Source organism: Girardinichthys multiradiatus, chromosome 10 (assembly GCF_021462225.1).
Source record: "Girardinichthys multiradiatus isolate DD_20200921_A chromosome 10, DD_fGirMul_XY1, whole genome shotgun sequence".
NCBI lineage: Eukaryota > Metazoa > Chordata > Actinopteri > Cyprinodontiformes > Goodeidae > Girardinichthys > Girardinichthys multiradiatus.
In genome coordinates, this window is record NC_061803.1 from 33,351,028 (window position 1) to 33,378,127 (window position 27,100).

At 40.5% G+C, this 27,100-nt stretch overlaps 2 protein-coding genes and 1 long non-coding RNA gene across 13 annotated transcripts in view; 2 read left to right on the forward strand and 1 right to left on the reverse strand.

The window, feature by feature from the left end:
• The first annotated feature begins 74 nt into the window (after positions 1-74).
• On the forward strand, positions 75-10,689 carry LOC124874651 (gastrula zinc finger protein XlCGF57.1-like). Its single transcript, XM_047376099.1, has 2 exons — positions 75-296; positions 8,969-10,689. Exons 1-2 carry the CDS (start codon positions 266-268, stop codon positions 10,555-10,557), a joined length of 1,620 nt encoding a protein of 539 aa, XP_047232055.1. The 5' UTR covers positions 75-265; the 3' UTR covers positions 10,558-10,689.
• Positions 10,150-16,732, reverse strand: LOC124874652. The gene is made up of 3 exons (XR_007039864.1): positions 16,595-16,732; positions 12,448-12,562; positions 10,150-10,286 (listed from the first exon to the last, which is right to left on the reverse strand). It is a non-coding gene; the product is annotated as an uncharacterized LOC124874652 (long non-coding RNA).
• The window catches only part of LOC124874649 (gastrula zinc finger protein XlCGF57.1-like), a 26,173-nt gene continuing 15,757 nt past the window's right edge, over positions 16,685-27,100 (forward strand). For 2 of the 11 annotated variants that reach the window (XR_007039862.1, XR_007039861.1), the window contains exons 1-4: positions 16,886-17,003; positions 17,578-17,671; positions 18,702-18,921; positions 21,083-21,979. Coding sequence is in view for 9 of the 11 variants with exons in the window: in XM_047376088.1 (XP_047232044.1) it covers positions 16,969-17,003; positions 17,578-17,671; positions 18,702-18,921; positions 21,083-22,809 (2,076 nt within the window). In the remaining 2 variants the exon portion in view is untranslated. Of the gene's footprint in view, positions 16,721-16,825; positions 17,004-17,577; positions 17,672-18,701; positions 18,922-21,082; positions 23,352-27,100 lie in introns of those variants that run through there. The other 9 variants (XM_047376096.1, XM_047376092.1, XM_047376095.1 and 6 more) reach the window with 9 other exon arrangements.

Sequence of the window (27,100 nt, forward strand, 5' to 3'; positions counted from 1 at the left end):
TTGCGGTGTGCAGCAAATAGGAAAATAAATGTTAATTCCACTAAGTGAGAGTGAGAGCGTATTTCCGGCGGTAGAGGTCACGTGTTTCCGGTAGAGATGTTTCCCATGCTTTACAGCTACATTCCTGGGTAAAACGGCGGCTGTAAAATCAGATTTCTCTGTCTCTTTAGACCAGTGGCTGCTGTTTGAAGTCTGGTGAGTTTTAGGAGCCCGGATGTACAAAATGGAGGAAGAGGCTAACAGAATAAACCCAGAGGGAGCATGAATGTTCGCTGGAGCACCGAGAGAAAACAAAGGTAAACATGGTGTGGCATTCGTTCCCTACTGTAATTCCTGACGAAGCACAGATTGTTTTGTCAGACAGATACTTTAAACCGCTGATGAGGGGATAAGGAGACTGACATAAGCAGAGTTGCCAACATGTTTTTCTCCATATCTGTCTGATTGTCAACAGCGTTATAAGTCTACATTTCTGCTCAAAAAGCCGAATTTATCACCGTCAGAGCTGAGAGATGTTCTACCAAACATGTCTAATATATCTAGAGTATCTTCAGCTGATCTGCTTTAACTAAACTATAACAAGAAGATCCAGAAATAGCTCCTCCAACATCCTCGGCTTTCTCACCTCACATCTCTCTGCCTCTTCTTCTTTAGTCCAGCTCTGCATCCCTTCAGTGTTTCTGTTGATTTCAGCCTGAACATCTGCTGGTATGGCAAACAGATTGACTGGCACTAGGTTGATCAGCTGATCTCTGCTACAAATAGAAAGGCCAGCATGGAGTTTCTTTGCTGCAATTTAGGAAAAGTGACTTGCAATATCAACATGCCTACAGTGAAATAACTGAGGGTTTCTGATGTTACGTATGAGCATGTTCACATGAAACTGCTTTGGACAACATCAGATGATCCAAAATGTCACAGAAAGAACAAACTATCCTCTAGCTGATAGGAAGTATTAAATTACAAGCAGAGAGATGCAACCAGTACAATAAGTCACTTCCTCATCAAACTTTGTACTCGTCGTCTTCCGCTTATCCGGGACCGGGTCGCGGGGGCAGCAGACTCAACAGAGACGCCCAGACGTCCCTCTCTCCAGACACCTCCTCCAGCTCCTCCAGGGGGAGCCCAAGGCGTTCCCAGGCCAGCCGAGAGACATAGTCCCTCCAGCGTGTCGTGGGCCGTCCCCTGGGCCTCCTCCCGGTGGGACGTGCCTGGAACACCTCCCGAGGAAGGCGTCCAGGAGGCATCCAGTATAGATGCCCGAGCCACCTCAACTGGCTCCTCTCGATGTGGAGGAGCAGCGGCTCTACTCCGAGCCCCTCCCGGATGGCCGAGCTCCTCACCCTATCTCTAAGGGAGTGCCCGGCAACCCTACAGAGGAAGCTCATTTCAGCCGCTTGTATCCGGGATCTCGTTCTTTCGGTCATGACCCAAAGTTCATGGCCATAGGTGAGGGTAGGAACATAGACCGACCGGTAAATTGAGAGCATCGCTTTTTGGCTCAGCTCCCTCTTCACCACAACGGACCGGCACAGTGCCCCCATTACTGTAGCAGCCGCACCGATCCGTCTGTCGATCTCCCGCTCCATTCTTCCCTCATTCGTGAACAAGACCCCGTGATACTTAAACTCCTCCACTTGAGGCAGGAACTCCCTTCCAACCTGAAGAGGACAAGCCACCCTTTTCCGGTCGAGTACCATGGCCTCGGACTTGGAGGAGCTGATCCTCATCCCAGCCGCTTCACACTCGGCTGCGAACCGCCACAGCGCATGCTGTAGGTCTTGGCTAGAGGGGGCCAGCAGGACCACGTCATCTGCAAAAAGAAGAGACGAAATCCACTGGTCCCCAAACCCGACCCCCTCCGGCCCTTGGCTGCGTCTAGAAATCCTGTCCATAAAAGTTATGAACAGGACCGGTGACAAAGGGCAGCCCTGCCGGAGTCCAACATGCACTGGGAACAGGTCCGACTTAGTGCCGGCAATGCGGACCAAACTCCTGCTCCGCTTGTACAGGGATCGGATGGCCCCTAATAAAGGGCCCCCGATTCCACACTCCTGGATCACCCCCCACAGGGCATCACGAGAGACACAGTCGAATGGTTTCTCGAGGTCCACAAAACAAATGTGGACCGGTTGGGCAAACTCCCATGAACTCTCGAGCACCCTGTAGAGGGTATAGAGCTGGTCCAGTGTTCCACGGCCGGGACGAAAACCACACTGCTCCTCCTGAAGCCGAGGTTCGACTATCGGTCGGACTCTCCTCTCCAATACCCTGGCGTAGGCCTTACCAGGGAGGCTGAGGAGTGTGATCCCCCTGTAGTTGGAACACACCCTCCGGTCCCCCTTCTTATGAAGGGGGCCCACCACCCCAGTCTGCCAGTCCAGAGGCACTGTCCCCGACCGCCACGCAATGTTGAAGAGACGTGTCAACCATGACAGCCCTACAACATCCAGAGACTTGAGGTACTCAGGGCGGATCTCATCCACCCCCGAAGCCTTGCCACCGCGGAGCTTTTTAACCACCTCGGTGACTTCAGCCTGGGTGGTGAAAGAGTCCAACCCCGAGTCCCCAGCCTCTGTTTCCACCACGGAATGCGTGATGGCAGGATTGAGGAGATCCTCGAAGTACTCCTTCCACCGCCCGATAATGTCCTCAGTCGAGGTCAGCAGTCTCCCGCCCCCACTATAAACAGTTTTGGCGAAGCACTGCTTCCCCCTCCTGAGGCGACGGACGGTTTGCCAGAATCGCTTCGAGGCCAACCGGTAGTCCTTCTCCATGGCCTCACCGAACTCCTCCCAGGCCCGTGTTTTTGCCTCTGCCACAGCCCGGGCCGCAGCACGCTTGGCCTCACGGTACCCGTCAGACGCCTCAGGAGTCCCACAAGCCAACCACAGCCGATAGGACTCCTTCTTCAGCTTAACAGCATCCCTTACTGCCGGTGTCCACCACCGGGTTCTGGGATTGCCGCCGCGACAGACACCGCAGACCTTACGGCCACAGCTACAGGCAGCAGCATCGACAATAGATGCGGAGAACATGGTCCACTCGGACTCTATGTCTCCAACATCCCCCGGGATCTGGTCGAAGCTCTCCCGGAGGTGGGAGTTGAATACATCCCTGGCCGAGGGCTCTGCCAGGCGTTCCCAGCAGACCCTCACTATGCGCTTGGGCCTGCCAAGTCTGTCCGGCTTTCTCCTCCTCCAGCGGATCCAACCCTCCACCAGGTGATGATCAGTGGAAAGCTCAGCCTCTCTCTTCGCCCGAGTGTCCAAAACATGCGGCCGAAGGTCTGATGATACGACAAAAAAGTCGATCATTGACCTCCTGCCTAGGGTGTCCTGGTGCCAAGTCCACTGATGGACACCCTTATGTTTGAACATGGTGTTCGTTATGGACAATCCGTGACTAGCACAGAAGTCCAATAACAAAACACCACTCGGATTCAGATCGGGGAGGCCATTCCTCCCGATCACGCCTCTCCAGGTGTCCCTGTCGTTCCCCACGTGGGCGTTGAAGTCCCCCAGCAGAATAATGGAGTCCCCGGGAGGGGCACTATCCAGCATCTCTGACAGGGACGCCAAGAAGGCCGGGTACTCTGCACTGCCACTCGGCCCGTAGGCTGAAATGATAGTCAGAGACCTCTCCCCAACCCGAAGGCGCAGGGATACGACCCTCTCATCCACTGGGGTAAACCTCAACACGAGACGGCTGTGCTGGGGGGCAACAAGCAAACCCACACCAGCCCGCCGCCTCTCCCCGTGGGCCACTCCAGAGTAGAACAGAGTCCAACCCCTCTCAAGGAGAGAGGTTCACAGATTAAATTCATTCATGCAGGTTTTTTTTTCTTAATTTGGAGGTAGGGTTTTTTCAGATTTGAATGATGGTTTTAATCCTTCTCTTTAGGATGTTGGTGCGGTTTAAATTGCTTTTTAAATGAAGACAAAAACACAAGCAGCCAAAATATTTTATTTTAAATTTGCTATACCTGAAAGTTTGTTAATATTCCATCATCAAATTTGTTGGAAAACATATTTCATGCAGTGAGATCATGGTTGAAACATCTTTTATAGGGCGGACGTTACAATCAACACAAACAGATAATCAGAGAGTGAGTATTACATCATGATATGACCATAAGGACAAGGATTTAGTTACATAGGCACTGCATGCAGTTACAAAAAAACAACTTATGCCAACCTATAAAAGCCCAGTAAGCATGACATGAAGCATTAGTATCATTCATCAACCTGTTTAGGAGAACATTTTCATGCTAAATCATCTCAAATGAGCTACTGTGTGAAATGGTATTTATCACACCTAGCTTTACTGTCATAATTGAGTGGAAGCAGTGGTGAAGTATAAAGTGGATTTACGCAGTCTTGGAAAATTCCTAGAAACTCTGAACATTGTTACACCTTTTTCATCCAATGAAAAATCAGAAGAAACATCCATAATCAGATCAATGATTAGTCTCCGTACTTAGGTAGTGAATTAGATCTGGCCAAACTTCATAAATCCTCATTTATACTGACTGTTTATAGGTCGGTGGTTTGAATGCACCTTAAATTCACTTCAGTTCTTACTCTGTTTAAAATGCATTTATGAATAAATGGAGAGAGAGAGCATATTTACTGGAATAGCTGATCGATGTGCATGACCCACAGGGCTGAGTCAAAAATGGATCAGGATAGGTAGCTTTCATGCTTGAATTTAATCTTTAATACATTTGTAAATAAAAATAACACATTCAGAATTCAAATTTAGGATAAAAGGGAAAGAAGGAACACCCAATATTCTCAAGTTTTATTTTAGGAAAGGTCCCCACGTTAGATCACTTTCACCATTTTAACTAAGGTTAGCGCTGTTGATCTCTTTGAGACTGAAGGTTTGTTTTCAACTAAAATGGTTCTGGTGCTGAATCAGAGCCAGTTGTTCACAGCAGGTTTCCTATGCAATCTGGAGAAGCAGGGAATTGTTTTGATGAAAACATGCAGGAACCCTGTTAAAAAGTCAGAGAAGGAGTTTCCCCCTTAAAGATGTCCTCTGTTTTTGTTTTTAATTAAACCATTTGAGATCATGAAATAAAATTTAAAACCAAAGATAACTTGAATAAATACAAAATTCAGTTTTCAAATAATGACTTCATCTATGAAGGAAAAAAATCTCCCAAAACCAAACTGGCCCTACGTAATTTTCCCAGTTGTGCTTCTGTAGGCAGCAACAACTGACATCAAGAGTTTATGGTAAAATATTCCCGATAGTTTATGAAATATTGTTCTCTGAAGAATTGCATCAGAGGTTTTTGTACTTTGAATGGCCTGTTTAAGGTTCCACAGCTTCTCAATTGGATTTAAGACTAAACACATTTTGACTTTAACTAGGCCACTTCAAATACTCCTTTTTCCTTCAGCACTGTTGCAGCATTAAGAAGAGGTTTAAAATAGTCTGACATGCTGTGGTTTTCGTACCATTCTGCTGTCCACTGTTATTTTGGCTGTTTGCTCTACTTCTTAGAAATTCTGGCAACCCACATCATTTCATTCTGAAATACAATTTTACACCCAAACTGCATGTTCAGAGCGGATCAGAAAAAATCAGAAACGTAGTTAAGATCAGATGATTTTATACCCATCACACAAACATAGCCAACAGTTTCGCATACATGAGAATGTATTGTTTATACCTTTCTGGAGACTAATCTGACCTATTCTCTGTCAGCATGACATTCCAACAAAGAAACTAGGGACAGTTTAGACTTTCTACATCTGGATTATCAAATAACGATCATTTTTCTAGGAATACATTGGCAAAACAACTTACCTTTACAGGAAACGGCTACTTTCTGTTTAAAACAATCTACTGATTACATTATGAATGCCGAAACTGTTGTGGCGATTATTTCGGGTTCTATATGATCTGTTCCAGGTGTTTGCAACCTTCGGCTCCGGAGCCACAACTGGCTTATTGGATCTTCCACAATAACTCTTAATAACTTTGGCTCCAACTCAACCAACTCATTTTTTTAAATATAGATGTAGTAAAAATGCAGGTTTTAGCAGTTTTTCGTTTTGTTCATAGAATAACTATTGGATTTTGCAACATCCCATAGAAGGAACTGTATCCATCCTCTTTTTGATAAAGTTTTAGGTTTTTGTTTTATTTTAAAACCTAAAAATAGAAATAAAATGGTGGTTCTTTAAAAATGAAAATAAAATTTGATTGATTGATGACAACAATCTTTCTGTCGTAGATATTCATCAAAAACTACAACAAACTTACAAGATTCGTGTGACATTTGCAGCTCTAAAGGAGGTTTATGTAGCTGGACTAAGGGTAGAATACAGGTCCTTCTCAAAAAATTAGCATATTGTGATAAAGTTCATTATTTTCCATAATGTAATGATTAAAATTTAACATTCATATATTTTAGATTCATTGCACACTAACTGAAATATTTCAGTTCTTTTATTGTCTTAATACGGATGATTTTGGCATACAGCTCATGAAAACCCAAAATTCCTATCTCACAAAATTAGCATATCATTAAAAGGGTCTCTAAACGAGCTATGAACCTAATCATCTGAATCAACGAGTTAACTCTAAACACCTGCAAAAGATTCCTGAGGCCTTTAAAACTCCCAGCCTGGTTCATCACTCAAAACCCCAATTATGGGTAAGACTGCCGACCCGACTGCTGTCCAGAAGGCCACTATTGACACCTCAAGCAAGAGGGTAAGACACAGAAAGAAATTTATGAACGAATAGGCTGTTCCCAGAGTGCTGTATCAAGGCACCTCAGTGGGAAGTCTGTGGGAAGGAAAAAGTGTGGCAGAAAACGCTGCACAACGAGAAGAGGTGACCGGACCCTGAGGAAGATTGTGGAGAAGGGCCGATTCCAGACCTTGGGGGACCTGCGGAAGCAGTGGACTGAGTCTGGAGTAGAAACATCCAGAGCCACCGTGCACAGGCGTGTGCAGGAAATGGGCTACAGGTGCCGCATTCCCCAGGTCAAGCCACTTTTGAACCAGAAACAGCGGCAGAAGCGCCTGACCTGGGCTACAGAGAAGCAGGACTGGACTGTTGCTCAGTGGTTCAAAGTATTTTTTTCGGATGAAAGCAAATTCTGCATGTCATTCAGAAATCAAGGTGCCAGAGTCTGGAGGAAGACTGGGGAGAAGGAAATGCCAAAATGCCAGAAGTCCAGTGTCAAGTACCCACAGTCAGTGATGGTCTGGGGTGCCGTGTCAGCTGCTGGTGTTGGTCCACTGTGTTTTATCAAGGGCAGGGTCAATGCAGCTAGCTATCAGGAGATTTTGGAGCACTTCATGCTTCCATCTGCTGAAAAGCTTTATGGAGATGAAGATTTCATTTTTCAGCACGACCTGGCACCTGCTCACAGTGCCAAAACCACTGGTAAATGGTTTACTGACCATGGTATCACTGTGCTCAATTGGCCTGCCAACTCTCCTGACCTGAACCCCATAGAGAATCTGTGGGATATTGTGAAGAGAACGTTGAGAGACTCAAGACCCAACACTCTGGATGAGCTAAAGGCCGCTATCGAAGCATCCTGGGCCTCCATAAGACCTCAACAGTGCTACAGGCTGATTGCCTCCATGCCACGCCGCATTGAAGCAGTCATTTCTGCAAAAGGATTCCCGACCAAGTATTGAGTGCATAACTGTACATGATTATTTGAAGGTTGACGTTTTTTGTATTAAAAACACTTTTCTTTTATTGGTCGGATGAAATATGCTAATTTTGTAAGATAGGAATTTTGGGTTTTCATGAGCTGTATGCCAAAATCATCCGTATTAAGACAATAAAAGACCTGAAATATTTCAGTTAGTGTGCAATGAATCTAAAATATATGAATATTAAATTTTCATCATTACATTATAGAAAATAATGAACTTTATCACAATATGCTAATTTTTTGAGAAGGACCTGTATGTTCTTTGGATTGTGAAGGTTGCAGAGCCCTGATCATATTTACTGTCCAGACAGAGAGGCCAAACATTAACATGGTTAAAATATTTCAGGTGTGTTTTACATTTACAGGGGGGAGAACCTGCTGATTTTGCAGGTTTTGCAACTTGCAAAGCATGTAGAAGTCTTTCATTTTTAACATAGGTTCTCTTCAACTGTGAGTGACGGAATCTGAAACAAAACTCCAGAAAATCACATTGTGTAATTTTTAAGTAATTAGTTTACATTTTATTGCATGACATCAGTTTTTGATGACCTACCAACGATTAAGAATCACGGCTCTCACAGGCCTGTTAGTTCTTCTTTGAGAAGCCCTCCTGTTCTCCACTCATTACCTGTATTAACTGCACCTGTTTGAACTTGTTATCTGTATAAAAGACAGCTGTCCACACACTAATTTCAGCTCAACAGACATAGAAGCTATTTATTTATGAGAATGTCAATAACCGTTGTCATTGTCATTCTAATTGAGTCTCCATCTATTTTTTAATTTGTGAAAAAAAAGGTTCAAAAATGATGTCAACATTTTCTTCAACAAAATGACACAGAGTAGCTTCTATAATCCAGCGATGTTCCATTATCTGCTGTCGTTCTTCCCGCTCCCTATGCTGAAATAGTGTCACTCATCTAAAAGACATCCTGTATGCTTAACAACCAGACATCTAGTAAAATATTTAGTTTATGCCTTTCCACAAACTTTATTTTTAAACACTTAACTAAAATTAAAAGGTCATTTTACGTTTTTCTCTCTTTACATGATAAACCAAAACCATTTCAGCTCATTTAATCTTTGCAAAGGGTTGTGAAGTTTATTGTATTTTTTTTTATTTCAGTAGTTTATTTTCACATTTAGTTCTTAAAATTAAACCTAATTTAGCAACAAGCCATTAACATTTTGTTTGTTTTTAAATTCTACTAATAAACCAAATTAAGTTTGATATTTGAATGTTGTTGAGTCTTGATTATACATTTGTTTCAGGTCTGGTTGAAAAAGAAGAGGTTTCCCTGAACTTCTACAAGCAGAAACCCGATACTATGGAGATGAAACATGAAGAAAAGGAAGTCAGGATCACATCCACTGCTGAAACTGTAACGAATGAAGATAATGAAGAGAAACCTCAATCCTCACTGCTTAATCAAATAAAAACTGAAGACATGGAGGCAGAACCTTCAACCAGCAACTCAGCTCAGTGGATAAAAACTGAAGGAGGGGACTGTGGAGGACCTGAACAAGACAGGAAACATGATCTAAATATTGATTTACAGCTAAATGCTAATGAAAATGATTCAGCCTCTTCCGAAACAGATGTAAGTAGTAATGATTACTGGCAGAAATCTGCCGGTTCTGGATCTGAAACAGAAACTGGTGAGAATGGTTGGAAGCAGACCAATGTACTTGAGCCAGGTGTGAAGAATATTGTAGGTTGTAAAACTGTTGCAACATCCTTCAGCTGCTCTGAGTGCGGTAAACAGTACCGCCACAAGTGGTCCCTTAAGAAGCACCTGCGGGTCCACACTGGGGAAAAGCGTTTCCTCTGTAAAAATTGTGGTGAAACTTTCAGTGAATATGTGCAACTGAGGACACACATGAAAATACACGCAGATGAGAAACCTTTCCCCTGTGATGTTTGTGGTAAACGTTTTCGCAGAATGGGCGACCATAAGGCGCATCTAAGAGTGCATGCTGACGAAAAGCCGCTCATTTGTAGCACATGTGGAAAAGGATTTTATTATCAGATGAACCTTAACAAACACATGAAGGTCCACAGAGACAAACCTTTCAGCTGTGATCTTTGTAGTAAAACGTTTAAAGTTAAATCACGTCTTAGGATGCACATGCAAAACCACACTAAAGACAAACCGTTTAGTTGTGGGGATTGTGGGAAAAGCTTCAATTTTAAATCCCTTCTGAAGACCCATATGATCACCCATTCTGTGGGGAAACCTTTCAGCTGTGATGTTTGTGGGAAAAGGTTTCGTGCAGAAGAGCATCGTGGGACACACATGAGAGTCCACACTGGAGAGAAACTCTTTGACTGTGGTTTCTGTAGTAAAAGATTTCTCCGCAGCGCCAATCTAAAGACGCACATAAGAATCCACACAGGAGAGAAACCATTTATTTGTGACTTCTGTGGAAAGAGTTTCAGTTCACAGGGAAGTCTTGTGAATCATATGGTGGTCCATGCAGCTGAAAAACCTTTTGCTTGTGATGTTTGTGGGAAAACATTTCGTAGACCCGTAGAGCTTAAAATACACACCAGAGTGCACACAGGAGAGAAGCCTTTTAGATGCGATATCTGTGGAAAACAGTTCAGTCAAAGCTCACATGCAAAGATTCACATAAGAATGCACACAGGAGAGAAATCCTGTGCTTGTCATGTTTGTGGTAAAGCTTTCTGTGAGCGGGGATCTCTTTCACAGCACATGAGAGTCCACACAGGAGAAAAACGATTTAGCTGTGGTGTCTGTGACATGCATTTTAACCGAAAATATAAGCTAACAGCTCACATGAAAACACATGCAGGAAACTCATCTGGGCCAGGATATACTGACCAGACTGGCTCATGATGACAGACTGGTTTGTGTCCTTTTGTAGCTGTCCAAATGTGGGGTTTCCTTTTGGCTTGCATAATGACAAGTGAATCATACCATCTGGATATTTTCAATAAATAAAATTTCAAATGGAACAGAAACCTTCAATTCTGGTTTTCTCCAATGGTTTATTATGCTCCTGTTACATTAGCCCCTTTTCACTAGAAGCCCTAGGATTTAAAGCCCCAGGATTTGTTTTAGCAAAGTAATAGGAATCCCAGGGAATTCTGTATGTTCTTTTTCCATGGCTTATAGAGGCCACGGACCATTTATTTAAATCAACCCAATGACTTATGGGGAAGATATGAAGAAAACTGCAATACACCTTCATTCCAGCAGATGGCATTACTTCTTTAGTCTGTTTAAAAGACTATGGGAGGTTTTCACTGAAGTCGCTGCCACACTTCGAGCCGCCATCTTGGGTGTCTCGGTATCGCTTCACGCTTTTCACAACTTTGTAACATTACATACTTTTTCGACTATGGATAAGTGTCTACAGTCGTTACAGCCTCCTGATTAGGCCACGTACCTCAAGAAAATTGCGATCATCAACGAGAAGGATCCATATGTTGGTTTGTTTAGTGCAAATCCATACGATTGGCTGCACATAATTTTTAGACAAGTGTGCAACAGTTTTTTCATAGCCACAACATAGGCACAACCTCCATGGTAGGTTCAATATTGTCTTTTATTGGATAATTACATAATAGTTATATTACTAGATAATGCATTTACTGTATAACAGTAAAGGTAAATTGCAGCTTATATTTAGCTGGTCAAGGCGTGAGAGCGCAGCTTACTGAAGTAGGTCACTGCGCTGAGTGCTGCCATCCAGCTCAGAATCAACTGATCAGCTCACGGACTTGGCAAACTACTTTCCGGAATATTATTACAATAAATGTAGTCGAGCATTATTTATTTACCTATAAATAAATAATGCACATTTGGGCGTGAGTGAGCTTCAAGCCATCCAAATCTGCCCTGGATATCCGATTCAGCCACAGTAGTCGACGTTGTGTACTCAGTCTTTTTGTTTTCCAACACTGATTTTCTATCACGGCTGGCAGACGTTAGACTGAACGCTGGTGTTGACCTCCACGTGCAGTACAACCCACAATTAAACAAGTTTTCCCCATAGTTAAATTGAATGGTCTGGAGTTTCGCTTCACTGATCATGGAGAAACAACGAAAACAGGCTGTAGCTGCCACCCAAGATGGCGACCAACTCTGACGTGACCCCAACATCATTTGAAAACCCCCCATTAGCTAATAAATATTTTTTTTATTTCAATGAGTAGTTGATTAATTCCTTCCATTATTCCCTAAATTGGACTGGATCCATAAGCAGGAAAAGTTTTAAATCATTTTACAATACATTTTAACCAACCTGCATCTGGCCAGAGTTGTTGCTTTACAATGGTGCGATTCATTTACAATAACTACTAAACACCAATTAACACTTATTTTTCTTTTATCATCAGGTCAAATCATATCATATCAGATAACTAGAGAAAAGATCTTTGTAAAAATGTTATTCATTAGAATAAAAAAACGGATAATCAGTCAGGAAGTATTGACCTTGACTGTATAATCATAACTAAATATTTATATAAAGTAGCTATCTGCATAAAACTATGAAACATTTATAATATTAAAGAGTTCATACTCTACTAAGTTACATTTACATGAAAAGACAGCCTTGAGGGTAAAGTGACCTGATCATCAGCATTGGATTAAAATATTTGTCTAACAGAACTGTGGCGAAACAGTTTATAATTAATGCCAGCAATAACTTAAAATGTCACAACTTTCCAGTGATAAATATTATGTTTTATCTTCTGGTACTTGCAGTTATTCACCACATACCTACTAAATGCTTTATATTCACTTTCAGGTGCCACAAACGGATAACAGGTAGCGGGAAGTCCCAGAGTGCCTGGGCGAGATCAGGTAGCGGTTAGTGTCCAACAGCTTCGCTGCTCTGAAAATTCAGGAAAAACATGTCAAAGTTGGCTCATTCTTGATAAACTGACTGCACAGATGAAGTTTTGAGGTGTACTTTTTTGCTTAAAAACAGCTTAAAACTACTTGTTGTGACAAATTAATTAAAAAACCTGTGCCTTTACTGAAGCTGCTGGTGCTAAGCCTTGCTGCCCACAACCCGGCCCCTTTAACAAATCTTGGGGAAACCTGAAAAGACTTACTTCCGACCAGGGCCATTTACCCATGAAAGTATCAGAAATCAAAATGACTACAACGCATTTAGGATACAGCTAAAGAAATGGCTTATTGAAAATCAGAGTTGTCAACATTAGCTTTAATTGATAGTAATAATAATGCTATAATAATAATGCTCTTGCTGGCCTCGCTATCATCTTTTCTTTATTATCTTTGATAATTTTTTTTTAAAGATTGGTCTGTATGTACTTTAGCTTTCATAGTATTTTTATTAAATGTATTGTAATAGCAGTAACAGTTGTCCTGTGATGGACTGGTGACCTGTCCAGGGTGTACCCCCACCTGTAGACTGCTGGAGATGGGCACCAGCTTCCCCACGACCCATTATGGAAGAAGCGGTAGAAAATGACCTAGTGTAATAGTTATTTTGTTAATGTAAATATGTAGTTTTATTCTTATTGAAAGATAGCGTTCTGGCTAACTCTGGCATATTGAAAGAAATTTCATTAATATGCACTGTCCCTGTAACAAATACATTTAAATTTAATTTCAAGCTAATTAAAGTTAATTTGTATCTAAATGCAACCTGGGCTAAACAAAGCCCGGGGCTTTCTACAGGCAATGGAAAGGGGGGCTATTATAATTGTGTCACTGCTGTGCTTGACAATTTTGGAACCCAAGTTGGGAAACCAAGTTAGAAAACAATGTTGATAATCTGTACATTTACAACCAGAATATTCACTTGAGTTCTAATAATGTTTAATAATTTATTTACACACCCTGCTGTGCTGTTAGAGCAGGTCGAAGGCTAGATGGAGGCAGAGGAAGGCACTGTGGCGACCACTCAGCACAAGAATTAGAAGGTTTTGCTTTGTAAAGTTTCCCTGTGCTCAAATAAAATACATTTTAGATTAACCAACTTATATGCAGGAGAGATTTTAATAATCCACTCCAGTGCTAGGTTGTAATGATCCCTGTTGACAACAACAGCCTTTTATTTAGCCTGATATTCACTTGTTAAATTCCCAGTCCCATGATTAGCAACACAGGAGGCCAGACAATAAAGCCAGTGGGGCAGCTTGTTTCTGCTCCCCCATCTTGTTGGTCCAAAGAAATATGATCAAAAGACTTTGTTCATTATTCTATTTTTAAATAGCAAGCAAAAAAAAATAAAATATTTGCTAAACTGTAGTCCTCCTCCACCTCTGAGTTGGTTCAATCCAGCTCCCTACTTAGAAGTTGCTTTGTCTCGTTGTGATCCCTTCAGGTGGACAGGGCACAGCAATGAAAGGTAAAATGAACACCATTTAAATAAATCTATAAGTGTTAGAATAGTATTGGGAACAAACCCGACCCAACCTTGTTTTTGAGGCATTCAGTCAAATGCAAACGTGCTGGTCAAACGGCTCCTTTGATTCTACCATATAAGGTGGGCACATGAATTTCAGCAGGAGTCTCCATAGTCTGCCTCCACAAACAGTGTTTGAATGTTTTAATGTGTGCTCTATAAAGAGGATGCAGATTTATCCTTACAGTTACTAGGCCTTTGTCATACTGAAGTTTTTTTTCCTGTTGTACCTCTGGACTTTCTCCCAGAGGTCCCAGATTTATTAGTGGTTCATGTTTCATATGAGAATCTTAAGTGATATCGATATTTCAAAAAGTTCATGATCTCATTACTACAGTCGCTAACTGGTCTTTTCAGTTTTATTTTATCCTTTGTGGTTTTTACAATGTAATTGGGTATGATGTATTGCACCTTTTCTGTAAAATGTTCAATAAATAAAATTGGCTTCCACAAGGCTCTTTAATAAAGGCTGGTATTACAATGTTTATTATTAGGTAGAGCTAAACGATTTATTGAATCAAGGTTGCCCTTGACAAAACCCCATCCAATCCTCTGTCTCAAAATCTACCTTGAAGGAGGTAGAGCATAGACTGTAAGCACAATCATATATGAAACAAGCCTATTTAAAATTAAGAAAGATTATCAAAGCATGTTAAATTTAAACCTAATTTCCTGTTTACATGTAAAGGTACAGGGTACCATAGACTTAGAATATGTAGATGCACCACTGGTTGCTTTTATATGTATGTGCTCTACAACTTATTAAAACAGTCATATGATCAGACAGGATTAACAGACTTTTAATCATGACATCTCTTTTCCAATGGTTATAATCAGTCTGACAGAGAGAGGTATCCCAATCCTTGTGGTTTTTAGTATAACAATGACCATCAGTGGGACCCTTTGTGGGGTTCCTTGAGACGACATTGTTGTAAATAAGCGCCGTTTAACTAAATAATCTGAACTGAAACTATCTGTATAGTTATGCTGCTATAGGCTTAGGCTGCTGGAGGACATAACGACCACTTTCACCCTCTTCGCTACATTCTCACACTACTCTCCAATTTTGCATTATTTGCTGTTATTTCAGCTTTTAACCTTGTTCTCTCTATTCTCTTCCTAGAAGCTACACCTGGCCTGACTCTGTGTCTACCTGTGACACCTTTCTGGAGAGGGGGATCATCCGAGCTTCTGCTGGCAACAACTTAATGCTCACCCTCTACCGATGATCCACGTGGCCCTGTCTTTCAGTGTTTAACCTTTTCTCTCTCCTAGACATGGAAATTGACTGAGCTTTTACTGTAACTAACTCTATGTGCTCTCTTTCAGACTCTAACCTTGAAAACTGGCTCAGAGTTTATCTGTTCTTTCTTTCTAGGTGAATCTACTAAAGGAGCTACATCCATTAACATTTACTTTTCCTTCACATAGAAAGGACTCCTGGATCAGTGCTTCTGTGTTCTTTTTGTGTCTCTGCTCTGTTCTCTCAAACCCCCAGTCGGTCGTGGCAGATGGCCGCTCACACTGAGCCTGGTTCTGCTGGAGGTTTCTTCCTGTTAAAAGGGAGTTTTTCCTCTCCACTGTCGCTACATGCATGGTCAGTATGAGGGATTGCTGCAAAGTCAACGCCAGTGACTGTCCAATGTCTCTACATGCTCATCCAGGAGGAGTGAATGCTGCAAGTCACTGACTGGATGCAATCTGCTGGGTTTCCTTAGACAGAAAAACTTTTTATCCAATTTGAATAAATAACTGAATCTGATTGCACTGTTCAATGATTAGGATTAATTGGAATGTATGTACCTGACTGTTGTGAAGTGCCTTGAGACAACATGTGTTGTGAATTGGCGCTATACAAATAAACTGAATTGAATTCTGTAATATAAATACTGTATACTCTGTATATAACTACATGGTTGAGGTTTACATGTGCTGTTGACAAAATAAATATTGACGTGAAGGTCTGTATTTACACAGCGGCGTCAGCACAAGTGTACATTTTGTTTTATTGCATTTTCTCAATGTTTTATTGGTATTGTGTTCTACAGTAACAAATTGTGATATTTTATTGAATTTAGTTGATTAACTGACATTTATTCCAACCACTGAAAAGACAGAACAACCACCAAAGACAGTCGAACAGTTAACTGCACAGCTTCTTTTTCAGATTTCAATGTAAATGTGAGAATTTAGGCCTTCAAAATACTGGAAATGTCAGAATGTTTCACCTACAAACCAGATGTTGGTATCATTTGAATGCTCATTTAATGCTCTTTTATATGAAATCAGTGGCTTTTACATACAACTCTTGACACATTTGCTTCCAGATATACTATTACAACTATGTCTTAATTTTACTGAGGTAGTTTTTATGAAACCCAACACTTAAATATATTTGTATATTTTTGTTTTATGTTTTGAAAAGGTTAATGATCACGTTTAGAATTCGTGGCAGTCAAACAGTTACTTTTGTTTGTAAATACCAACCTTAAACCGCTTCTGATTCTAACAGCAGCTCCTCTGACGAACTTGAATATTCCCTGGCTGCTGTCTCCTCTTCCAACATGGCGGACGGATTGACGTGTTCTCTTTTACAAGAGGAAGAAAATAAAGGTGGGACACAAGATGGCACTGTCTTTGTGTGATCCCAGGAGAGATTTCTGCTGCCTTTAGAGGTCCTTTATTGATGTTAGATCCATGTTCTGGTATTGTGTTAAGTTTTAGAAGCCGAACCGAGTCAAACTGAGGTGCTATCCGCTAAATAAACCCAGGGGAACCGTGAATCTTCGCTGGAGAATCGAAGCTGCGTCAGGAAAGAAAGGTAAACATGGTAGGGCCTTCTTTACCAGCTGGAATCACTGATGAGGGACCGATCATTTAACCCGCTGATAGAAGGGTAAGGAGCTGTTTGCTAGAATGTTGACATGAACTGAGAGACACGTTTCTCTCCGTGTCTGTGCGGTTGTTAGCAGGATTCTTAGTCTACATTTCTGCTCCAAAAACTGAATTTATCTTTGGTTTCCAACGTTACAGAGCTGAGAGATGTTCTACCGAACAGCTTTAACACAACCAGAGTATCTTCATCAGACCTGAAATATTGTCATTATTGTTATTTTTTTCATTATTATTCTAATTATTGTCATTTATACTTTTATTTCCTTTATCTATAATCTACATGTGTTTGTACTGTTGTAACGCCGGGATTTCCAACATGGAAAACAATAAAGTCATTATCATGTTTATGTAGATATATTGGTTAGCAAAATTCTGGGAAATTTCCAAGATGGAAACAATAATCGGAAATCATAGAAATTATCTAGAAATTTAAAATATTGATTATAAATGTTGTTTGACCCCTACCTAGGGTTTTATGTACAGTTGGTCTTCTTATATTCCAGCATAATTTTAACTAAAACCATCAGTGCAATCACAGTTTAGAGTATGCGTGCTATTCTGCTCCCTTACTGAAGGGGTGTTGAAGCCACGCCCCCTGCACATTCACCAGAAAGGTTCCTGCAACCCTGGACTACAGAGTATTTGAGCCTGTGGACTATAAAAAGTGAAGTAAGCTTTACAAATATTGTGTAAATAAATTTGATGTATGCAATTATAGCTTGATGTCCAAATTCCCATCATTACCATGGGAACTTGGTAAATATGGGAATGTTTCCAATGTGTGACTTTTTGCATCCTGACTCCTCCCACAGTTCAAAAAGTTGCGTGTTCGTTTAATTGGTCACTTTAAATTGCTGTCCTGTGTGTTTCTGTTGTTGGGTTGTGATAGACTGGTGAGCTATCCAGGGTGTGCCCGTTGGTCATGCCCTTGTAAGGGTTAAGTGGATAAAGAAAACCAATTTATGGATGGAAATTTTAGGTTTTATCTGCTGAAATTTAAATCAGGGTTTAACACTTGCTAAATTCTGAAGTATGGAAAGAAAACTGAAGCCAGTGGAGAAGGGGTTTGTTTTTGGGGCCATTTAATGAATATTTTATAGGACAGAGAGGAAACAAAAGACAACAACATTTTCTGATGTTTAAAACCCTCAAATTGAATTATTTTGTAATTTCTTATTTTAGTCTCACTAAATGCAAGAATTACATCTTTTGTGTTATTTGCAACAAAATTTGAAAAACAAAAAGAAAAAAAGAGATTGTGACAACTGATCACACCAAAATATATCTGGGTCACCTCCTGCTGATATCATTTATTGGCATCACAGCAAACTATGAGCAAATTAATCAAATCAATGCAGGTACAACACAACCATGAGGCAGATGCGTTGATGCATGGTCGGTCTGAAACCCCCCCATGGAAGATGATCAAAGGTGCAAAAGCATGAGTAACATGACTAATTAACATGGACTAACTTTGTCACTTTTTCTGCATATTGGCTCAGTTTTTAAATAAGTGCACAATTTTACAGAAACATTTAGTACCTGACCCTGATCCATGATTTGCCTTTACAATGATACAGAATCAGATGTGTCTAACTTTGCAGCAGTGATGCAATCATTATTGAGTCAATGTTTTGAAGTTATCATTTAAAATGTTTTGAATTAAAACTGATCTGTGTTTGTGTTTGTGCGATGACAGTTTCATACAGCTGGGCCGAGGAAGCAGCTGGAGACAGCAAATTCTTCCAGAAATCACCGATCCATCTCTGAGCTGCAAAGATTGAGGGTGAAGAGGAGAAGCACAGGTGGAGAGAAGATGTCTGAAAGGAGAAACCTTCATTCAGATGATCCTGCAGAGCTCCTCATACCTGCAGCCTCCACATCAGAACTGGAGCTGAGAAAAGCTGGCGTCAATCCTAGTAAGAAAAACATAACCTAAAATCAGTATCTTTTATCCACCAGATGCACTTCATAAATACCAGAAGTATTAGAACTTAACATAAATTTAGTCCCATCTCACCAAATTTACCTGATGTTTGACCTTATGTGAGACACCACAGTGTTTTAATGATGTTTGGCCTAGTGAGAAATAAGATTATCAGTATAAGTTAACCTACAGAGGCAGATTTTGGTTGTTATTCAAATAAAAGCGAACTTAACTTAAAAAATAGATTTATTGCAATTTGTTACTACTTAAAAACAGGTTCATCATTTAGTTTTTATTCTAAAGGAGTCCACTCTACTGGCAGAAAACGTTTTGTTGGTTTGCAGAGATGTCCTGATGTTTGGCTGCTTACTGCTCAAGGTTTAAAGACGTTTTGGGTCTGTTGTTCTGATGCTGCCGGTCATCTGCTAGAAAAGTGCCAACATCTACCTTCAGCTTGGTAGTGAAAAACTGTTACATAACAGAGTTTAATCATGAGGTTCTTGTTCCTGTATGGGGTAAATGGAGTGGGAAATCAGTCAGCAGACGGTAGTTGAGCTGCAGTTATACAGATAGTGAATTCTGTAGTAAAGAGAAAGAACTTGATTTTCAATATGTACTACATTCCAACCTTCCCCTGTGGTAATGAGCAAGGTCAGAAAGAATCGTGTTGTGATTACAAGCAGCAGAAAAGCAGTGAGCACCTTGACAGGAGCTATTTTAGCTGGTTTTGGCATCTAGTAAAGATACCTTGTGGATGTCTGCTGGGTAAAGAACTATGCGACCAGAGACTGGCTTAATGATGGTAACCCAGGTCTTTCAGTTTTGTTGACCAATTGTTGGAATTTTCTTCAGAGGATCATGTCTTCAGGTGTGGGAGAGATTCTGATTGTTGTTCCTGCTTATCTGGCGAGCAACAGATCAGACTCCCCTACCTTCTTGAAGAAGTGGTTGAACTCAGTCTGGGGACTTCACTGTCTTACTGGTGCTTTCAGAAGACATTTGAGGGAATGGCCTGATCTGAACCACATTATGCTTTGTTGTTGAAATTCTGCGCCAGTCTGAGCTTGTCAGTGAACAACCTGACAATATATAAGGGTCTCTATAAGTGCATATGGTGCCTGCAAAATCTCCAGAGTCACAGGTCAGAAATGATCTGCAGACATTTAATCTTTTTTTTAGGGTTAATAAACATGATAACCATTCCATCTCTCTACAGGTTTAGTTATTGGTTTATGTTTTAGGCCATGCACAGAATCTGAACAAAACACAAGACTCATTATCCTAAGAAATTTACCAATATAATGTATAAAACAATGAAATAACTATACCTGAGTACAAATACGATACATGTTCAAAATGACGATACTTATCTGAAAAACGCCAACAAATGAAAGCTGATCATTACTTTTTTAGTGATTAGCACAGTTAGCATTGTTAACCAGAATAGCCATCTTTGTTTGTTTTTTTACATCATAATACAACCCACCTTGGTTAAATATTTCCAAATCAAGCCTGTTTCTTGACAGATTTTCCCTTCATCCTTTTTGTCATCTGTTCATGTGGCCACATCCCTGAACAGCAGGCATACCTTTTGGGGAAACAGTTTCCTCTTCCACATTTTGTGCTTCCCCTTACCCTCTCAAACATCTTAGTGATACTAAAAGAAGCTGAAGTTGGGTCATCTACAGTCACAATGAACTTTCATGATAAAGACCAGCTGTGTACTGTAGCTAGCTTAGTTACGTCACTGTCGCTGACCTAGTCTGATTCTTCAGTGTAAAAGAAGCCTAACCATTTCTAGCCTCCAAACCGATGCATCCCTAATTCATACATTTACACACAAAAGGTTCTAGTTTTACTGTATTAATACATTTCAAATTTGAGGAGATCCGTTTTGGAATAAAAACCTGTTCTCGGTACCTTAATTCTGCAGAGTATATTTTATTATGACCATTACCATCTAAGCCAAGACTGATAAAATTAACCTCTTAATAATCTTAGAAAGCATAACCTCATCAGCATATATTCTCATTTCTTAGTTCTAAATCATTTTATGTTTAGATGTTACCCCTTAAATTCTTATTCTACTTATCAAAACACTAATATGAGGTTAAATTTGTCAAAATATCAATGTGTGTGCATATGTGTTTCAGTGAGATTTGGTGAAGAGATTCACCTGAACGTCATCAAGCAGAACCTGGGCACTAAGGAGATAAAGGATGAAGAGGGAGAAGTCCGGATTTCTTTTGCTTCTGAAACCGTGAAGACTGAAGATGATGAGAAGCTGTGTCAGATAAAAACTGAAAAGAACAAAGTGACAGAACCTCCAACCAGCAGCCCAACTCAACAGATAAAAATGGAACCTGTTGGAGAGGACCATGGAATAGCAGAACCAGTCAGGAGGCTTGTTTCAAACATCAATTCAAAGATTATCAATGAAATAGATTCAGACTCTTCAGAAACTGATGTTAGTGATAATGATTTTTGGCAGAACTCATCAGATCCTAGATCAGAAGCAGAAGATGGTGGCTATGGTTGGAGTGTTGTACCCAAGTCAGGTTTGAATGATGAGGAAGTTAACAGTTCCAAAACTGCCTTCAGTTGTTTTGAGTGTGGTAAACAGTTTTCCCACAAGGGGTCCCTCACAAGACACTTTCGTGTCCATGCAGGAGATAAACCATTTCTCTGTAAGAAATGTGGTGAAACGTTTAGTCAACGCCTGGAACTGAAGGCTCACAGGAAAATCCACATAGGAGAGAAACGGTTTTGTTGTGAGTATTGTGGAAAAACATTTCACAGTCGTGTCAATCTAGCCAGACATGTAAAAATTCACACCGGAGAAAAAGAATTCAGTTGTTGTAAGTGTGAAAAAAAATTTAATTGTAATGCTCACCTGAAGTCGCACATGCTTGTCCACACAGATGAGAAGCCTTTTTGCTGTAACAGTTGTGGGAAAAGTTTTCGCAGAAAGGGAGAATACAAGGTTCACATAAGAGTTCACAGTGAAGGAAGTCCTTCCATCTGCTCCGTCTGTGGGAGAAGTTTTAATTGTAAGTTGAATCTTGAAACACACATGAGAATTCACACTGGGGAGAAACCTTTTCAATGTAACGATTGTGGGAAAACATTTAATTATAAGTCCCATCTTAAGGGACACATAAAACAGATTCACAAGAAAGAAAAACCCTTTAGCTGTAGGGATTGTGGAAAAAGCTTCAGTTTCAGATCACACCTGATGACACACATGACCATCCACTCAGTAGAGAAACCTTTTGGCTGTGATGTCTGTGGTAAACGATTTCGGGCAAAATACAACCGTGATAAACACATGAGAATCCACACAGGAGAGAAACTTTATGACTGTGAGATTTGTGGCAAAAGGTTTAACCGCAGCACTAATCTAACCGTTCACATGCGGATCCACTCAGGAGAGAAACCATTTGTTTGTGAGGAGTGTGGGAAGAGTTTTAGTGCACAAGGAAGTCTTACTCACCACATGATAGTTCACACTGTAGAGAAACCTTTTAGCTGTGATGTTTGCAGGAAAACATTTCGTAGAGCAGTAGAGCTCAAAATACACATGAGAATACACACAGGAGAAAGGCCGTTTGGGTGTGACGTTTGTGGAAAGCGTTTTCGCCAAAATTCAACCCTTAACATGCACAGGAAAATCCACAAAGGAGAGAACTCGTTCATTTGTCATGTTTGTGGTAAAGCATGTCGCGAACGAGGATCTCTTTCAAGACACATTAGAGTCCACACAGGAGAGAAACCATTCAGCTGCAGCGTGTGCAGCAAAAGCTTTAAAGAAAAAGGTAAACTAACAAATCACATGAAAATTCATGCAGGAAAGCAACCTGAACTGAGAGAAACGTTTTAGATTGCTTTGTGACAGCAAGCTTTGGATTATTTGCTTGAAAAATGAGTTACCAATATTTTGCTTTGGCCAGAATGTTTACTCTCAAAATTAAAATAGCCCTGTTTCACTGAAATTTTGTATTTGAAAAAACTAGAACAAAAATAATTTTTCCTCAGTACAGCACAGTTTTTATAAATCATGAAATGAAAAAAAACTTGCTAAAAATGTTAGTCTTTGAAAGAAAAACTTGCAAAAAAACAACCAAACATTAAATTATGTTCAGATAATATTTTACAGTCCAGCTATGCGCCATATGAACTTAAATCTGCCGATTTCTCAATTTATCGGCTAAACCTACTTATTTTGCTGCTCATTTTCACTTTTATTTGCACTGTGCTGAACTGTTTACTGCAGCTACTGTGTTAACAGCTATTTCTAGATATATTTTTATCTTTTATTATTTGCCTAGGCTCAATGTATGTTTAATGTGCAGATTTATGGTTTTTTGTATACTACTGGATACTCAAATTTATCTTGGGATAAATAAATGTTGTGACTATGAATCTGAATATATTATTTAATATTAATATTTTATCAAATAATATTTCGGTCTGTTAAGGGTTGTCTTGTGAATACCAGCCCAGTAAGGCGGTGGTATTAGGACAAAATCGAAAAGGGTGAGCCAAGCTATGACATTATTGAACAGCAAAACTCTGCACACACATGGAATAAATTCACACAATTTCTTAAAATACAAGAATTTATTAACAAAAATAAGTCAACTCAAAGTCAAACATATTTCAATCAATAAACTCTTTACTATGCTAAAACAATTCAACTAACTACCAAGCAGAATTAAAGAATAGGGAAGACTAATGGGCTATGTACAATATAAACAAGTTGATTAAAGATGGCTGAAACCATGACCAAAAGTGATGCAACATTACCATGCAATATTTAAGACTCTGGAAGTGAAGTCAAGTTAGTCTTGGAACTAACTTAGGCAATAATCAGCATACCTTTAGACAACCCTTCACAATGCAATATCAAATAAAATATTTTAATAACAATGTTTTAAAGAATGATCTGCTGAATAAAACCAACCTTCTGGATGACCAATTGTCAACGGTGTCTCATTAGCTGCCTTTATTTATTAAAATAATATTTAAAGAAATCTTATTAAAGAAATGCTAAAAAAATTAAGGAAATATTTTGGAAAAGAGCCAAATCTTTTTGGAGAAATGGAGTTTAATGGTGTTTACTTAGTTATCGAGTTTAGTAAAATAATGTTCGGGAACTATTATTTACTAGTTTGAAACTAACAACCTTTCTGGGTAAATATTCTTTAGCAGGCAAGCACGTGTTCTTAGCTGTTAGCAGTTAAAGCTTAAAAAAGAAGCTGATAGCTTAACACCAGAATCAAACACCTTTAAAATACCGTTAATAAAAGGTTTAAAATGCATGAGTGCGGACGGCGCGTTATGATCAATCTTCTGTATTTAAAATCACCCTTAAAGTAAAGTTTGTCTTAACTTTCAAAACACACAAACACAGAACACAAAACTGAGCACTTTTTGAGCAGATAGCCTGCTAGCACCAAGATAGCTGAGTTCAACACAAAAAAAAATCAAACTTCATAAAAAGAAAAACTTTTAGATTATTTATTTCTAAATTACTTCTATCACTCTGCCCAAACCCTAACCTCGTATGTGAACCGTGCTGAGGAAAAGTTGTCCGGGCGACGACGAAGTTTGAAGAAAGCTCTGTGAACAAAAGGGTTAGCTTCCAGCTGACCTCCATAGGTGTGGCTGGGCGGCTCTTTCTGTCGGCCGGCCAAACTGCACAGTTGCTACGGTAACCACGGTGATGCGATCCCTGTTGTCCTCCTTTCAGACCGGGAAACTGCTTCACTCGGCGTCGTAGAGACAGCGTCTCTGCTGTGAACTCTCTATAACACAGTTTGATCTGTAGGCCTCAGAGAGAAAGTCAAGCAACGCTTATACCTTAATTATCCCGTTCATGAATGAACCTACCGGATACACAAACAGTAATTCATTCATACTTAACTTGGTGCATATGATCGATGACCGTATGGCACTCTTGGATCCAGTTTGAAGAGTTTACAGGTCCTTCTCAAAAAATTAGCATATTGTGATAAAGTTCATTATTTTCTATAATGTAATGATGAAAATTTAACATTCATATATTTTAGATTAATTGCACACTAACTGAAATATTTCAGGTCTTTTATTGTCTTAATACGGATGATTTTGGCATACAGCTCATGAAAACCCAAAATTCCTATCTCACAAAATTAGCATATTTCATCCGACCAATAAAAGAAAAGTGTTTTTAATACAAAAAACGTCAACCTTCAAATAATCATGTACAGTTATACACTCAATACTTGGTCGGGAATCCTTTTGCAGAAATGACTGCTTCAATGCGGCGTGGCATGGAGGCAATCAACCTGTGGCACTGCTGAGGTCTTATGGAGGCCCAGGATGCTTCAATAGCGGCCTTTAGCTCATCCAGAGTGTTGGGTCTTGAGTCTCTCAACGTTCTCTTCACAATATCCCACAGATTCTCTATGGGGTTCACGTCAGGAGAGTTGGCAGGCCAATTGAGCACAGTGATACCATGGTCAGTAAACCATTTACCAGTGGTTTTGGCACTGTGAGCAGGTGCCAGGTCGTGCTGAAAAACGAAATCTTCATCTCCATAAAGCTTTTCAGCAGATGGAAGCATGAAGTGCTCCAAAATCTCCTGATAGCTAGCTGCATTGACCCTGCCCTTGATAAAACACAGTGGACCAACACCAGCAGCTGACACGGCACCCCAGACCATCACTGACTGTGGGTACTTGACACTGGACTTCTGGCATTTTGGCATTTCCTTCTCCCCAGTCTTCCTCCAGACTCTGGCACCTTGATGTCCGAATGGCATGCAGAATTTGCTTTCATCCGAAAAAAGTACTTTGGACCACTGAGCAACAGTCCAGTGCTGCTTCTCTGTAGCCCAGGTCTGGGGAATGCGGCACCTGTAGCCAATTCCCTGCACACGCCTGTGCACGGTGGCTCTGGATGTTTCTACTCCAGACTCAGTCCACTGCTTCCGCAGGTCCCCCAAGGTCTGGAATCGGCCCTTCTCCACAATCTTCCTCAGGGTCCGGTCACCTCTTCTCGTTGTGCAGCGTTTTCTGCCACACGTTTTCCTTCCCACAGACTTCCCACTGAGGTGCCTTGATACAGCATTCTGGGAACAGCCTATTTGTTCAGAAATTTCTTTCTGTGTCTTACCCTCTTGCTTGAGGGTGTCAATAGTGGCCTTCTGGACAGCAGTCAGGTCGGCAGTCTTACCCATGATTGAGGTTTTGAGTGATAAACCAGGCTGGGAGTTTTAAAGGCCTCAGGAATCTTTTGCAGGTGTTTAGAGTTAACTCGTTGATTCAGATGATTAGGTTCATAGCTCGTTTAGAGACCCTTTTAATAATATGCTAATTTTGTGAGATAGGAATTTTGGGTTTTCATGAGTTGTATGCCAAAATCATCTGTATTAAGACAATAAAAGACCTGAAATATTTCAGTTAGTGTGCAATGAATTTAAAATATATGAATGTTAAATTTTCATCATGACATTATGGAAAATAATGAACTTTATCACAATATGCTAATTTTTTTAGAAGGACCTGTATGTCTGTTTGCCAGTAAAGAGACAGTAGCGCGCTGTGTCTCTCTGTCCGGACCCCTTGGAGGAACCCACGTAGAAGAGATCAATTCCTTGGAAAGGGGTTGCTTTTATACAGACAGTGGCATCATGGGAAGTACCCCTTTCCCTGGCTGTGCCGGAAGTAGGTTAATGCAATTTATTTTGAAAGTTCCAGAAAAGTCTGTACCAAACTTCATGTTGTAACCATGGCTGTGGTCCCAACATAAAGTATCTGTCAGTCCGTCAAAAAATGTGCACTTGGAAACCTAACTTGGTTTGTCATTACTAGGCTTTACTTATTGGGCTTTTCCACCAGAGTTTCCGGTTCTTAACCAGGGCTAGTGCTAGAGCTGGATCTTGACTGGTTTCCACCACTTTGGCCCAGTCTGAACCACGTCATTTCGTCAGCATAAACGCGTCATTTAGTTTTTGTGAAGGACCACAGCACGTAGAAACAATTTACTAATATTTATCCCAGTATTCCTGCAAATAGATGCAATAATATCCTCACCCTAATTTATTAATGCCATTTTAAACAACCAGCGTTGCTTATGAACGCTTCACAATCCTGATCAGCGGATCTATCTTCACCAGCAGCTGGAAA

What these genes read in the sequence shown, in the direction of transcription:
- LOC124874651 (XM_047376099.1), top strand. Translation starts at nt 266, where the DNA reads ATGTTCGCTGGAGCACCGAGAGAAAACAAAG. An exon ending in AGCACCGAGAGAAAACAAAG is followed by an intron (nt 297 to 8,968) that starts GTAAACATGGTG and finishes CATTTGTTTCAG; the next exon opens with GTCTGGTTGAAAAAGAAGAG.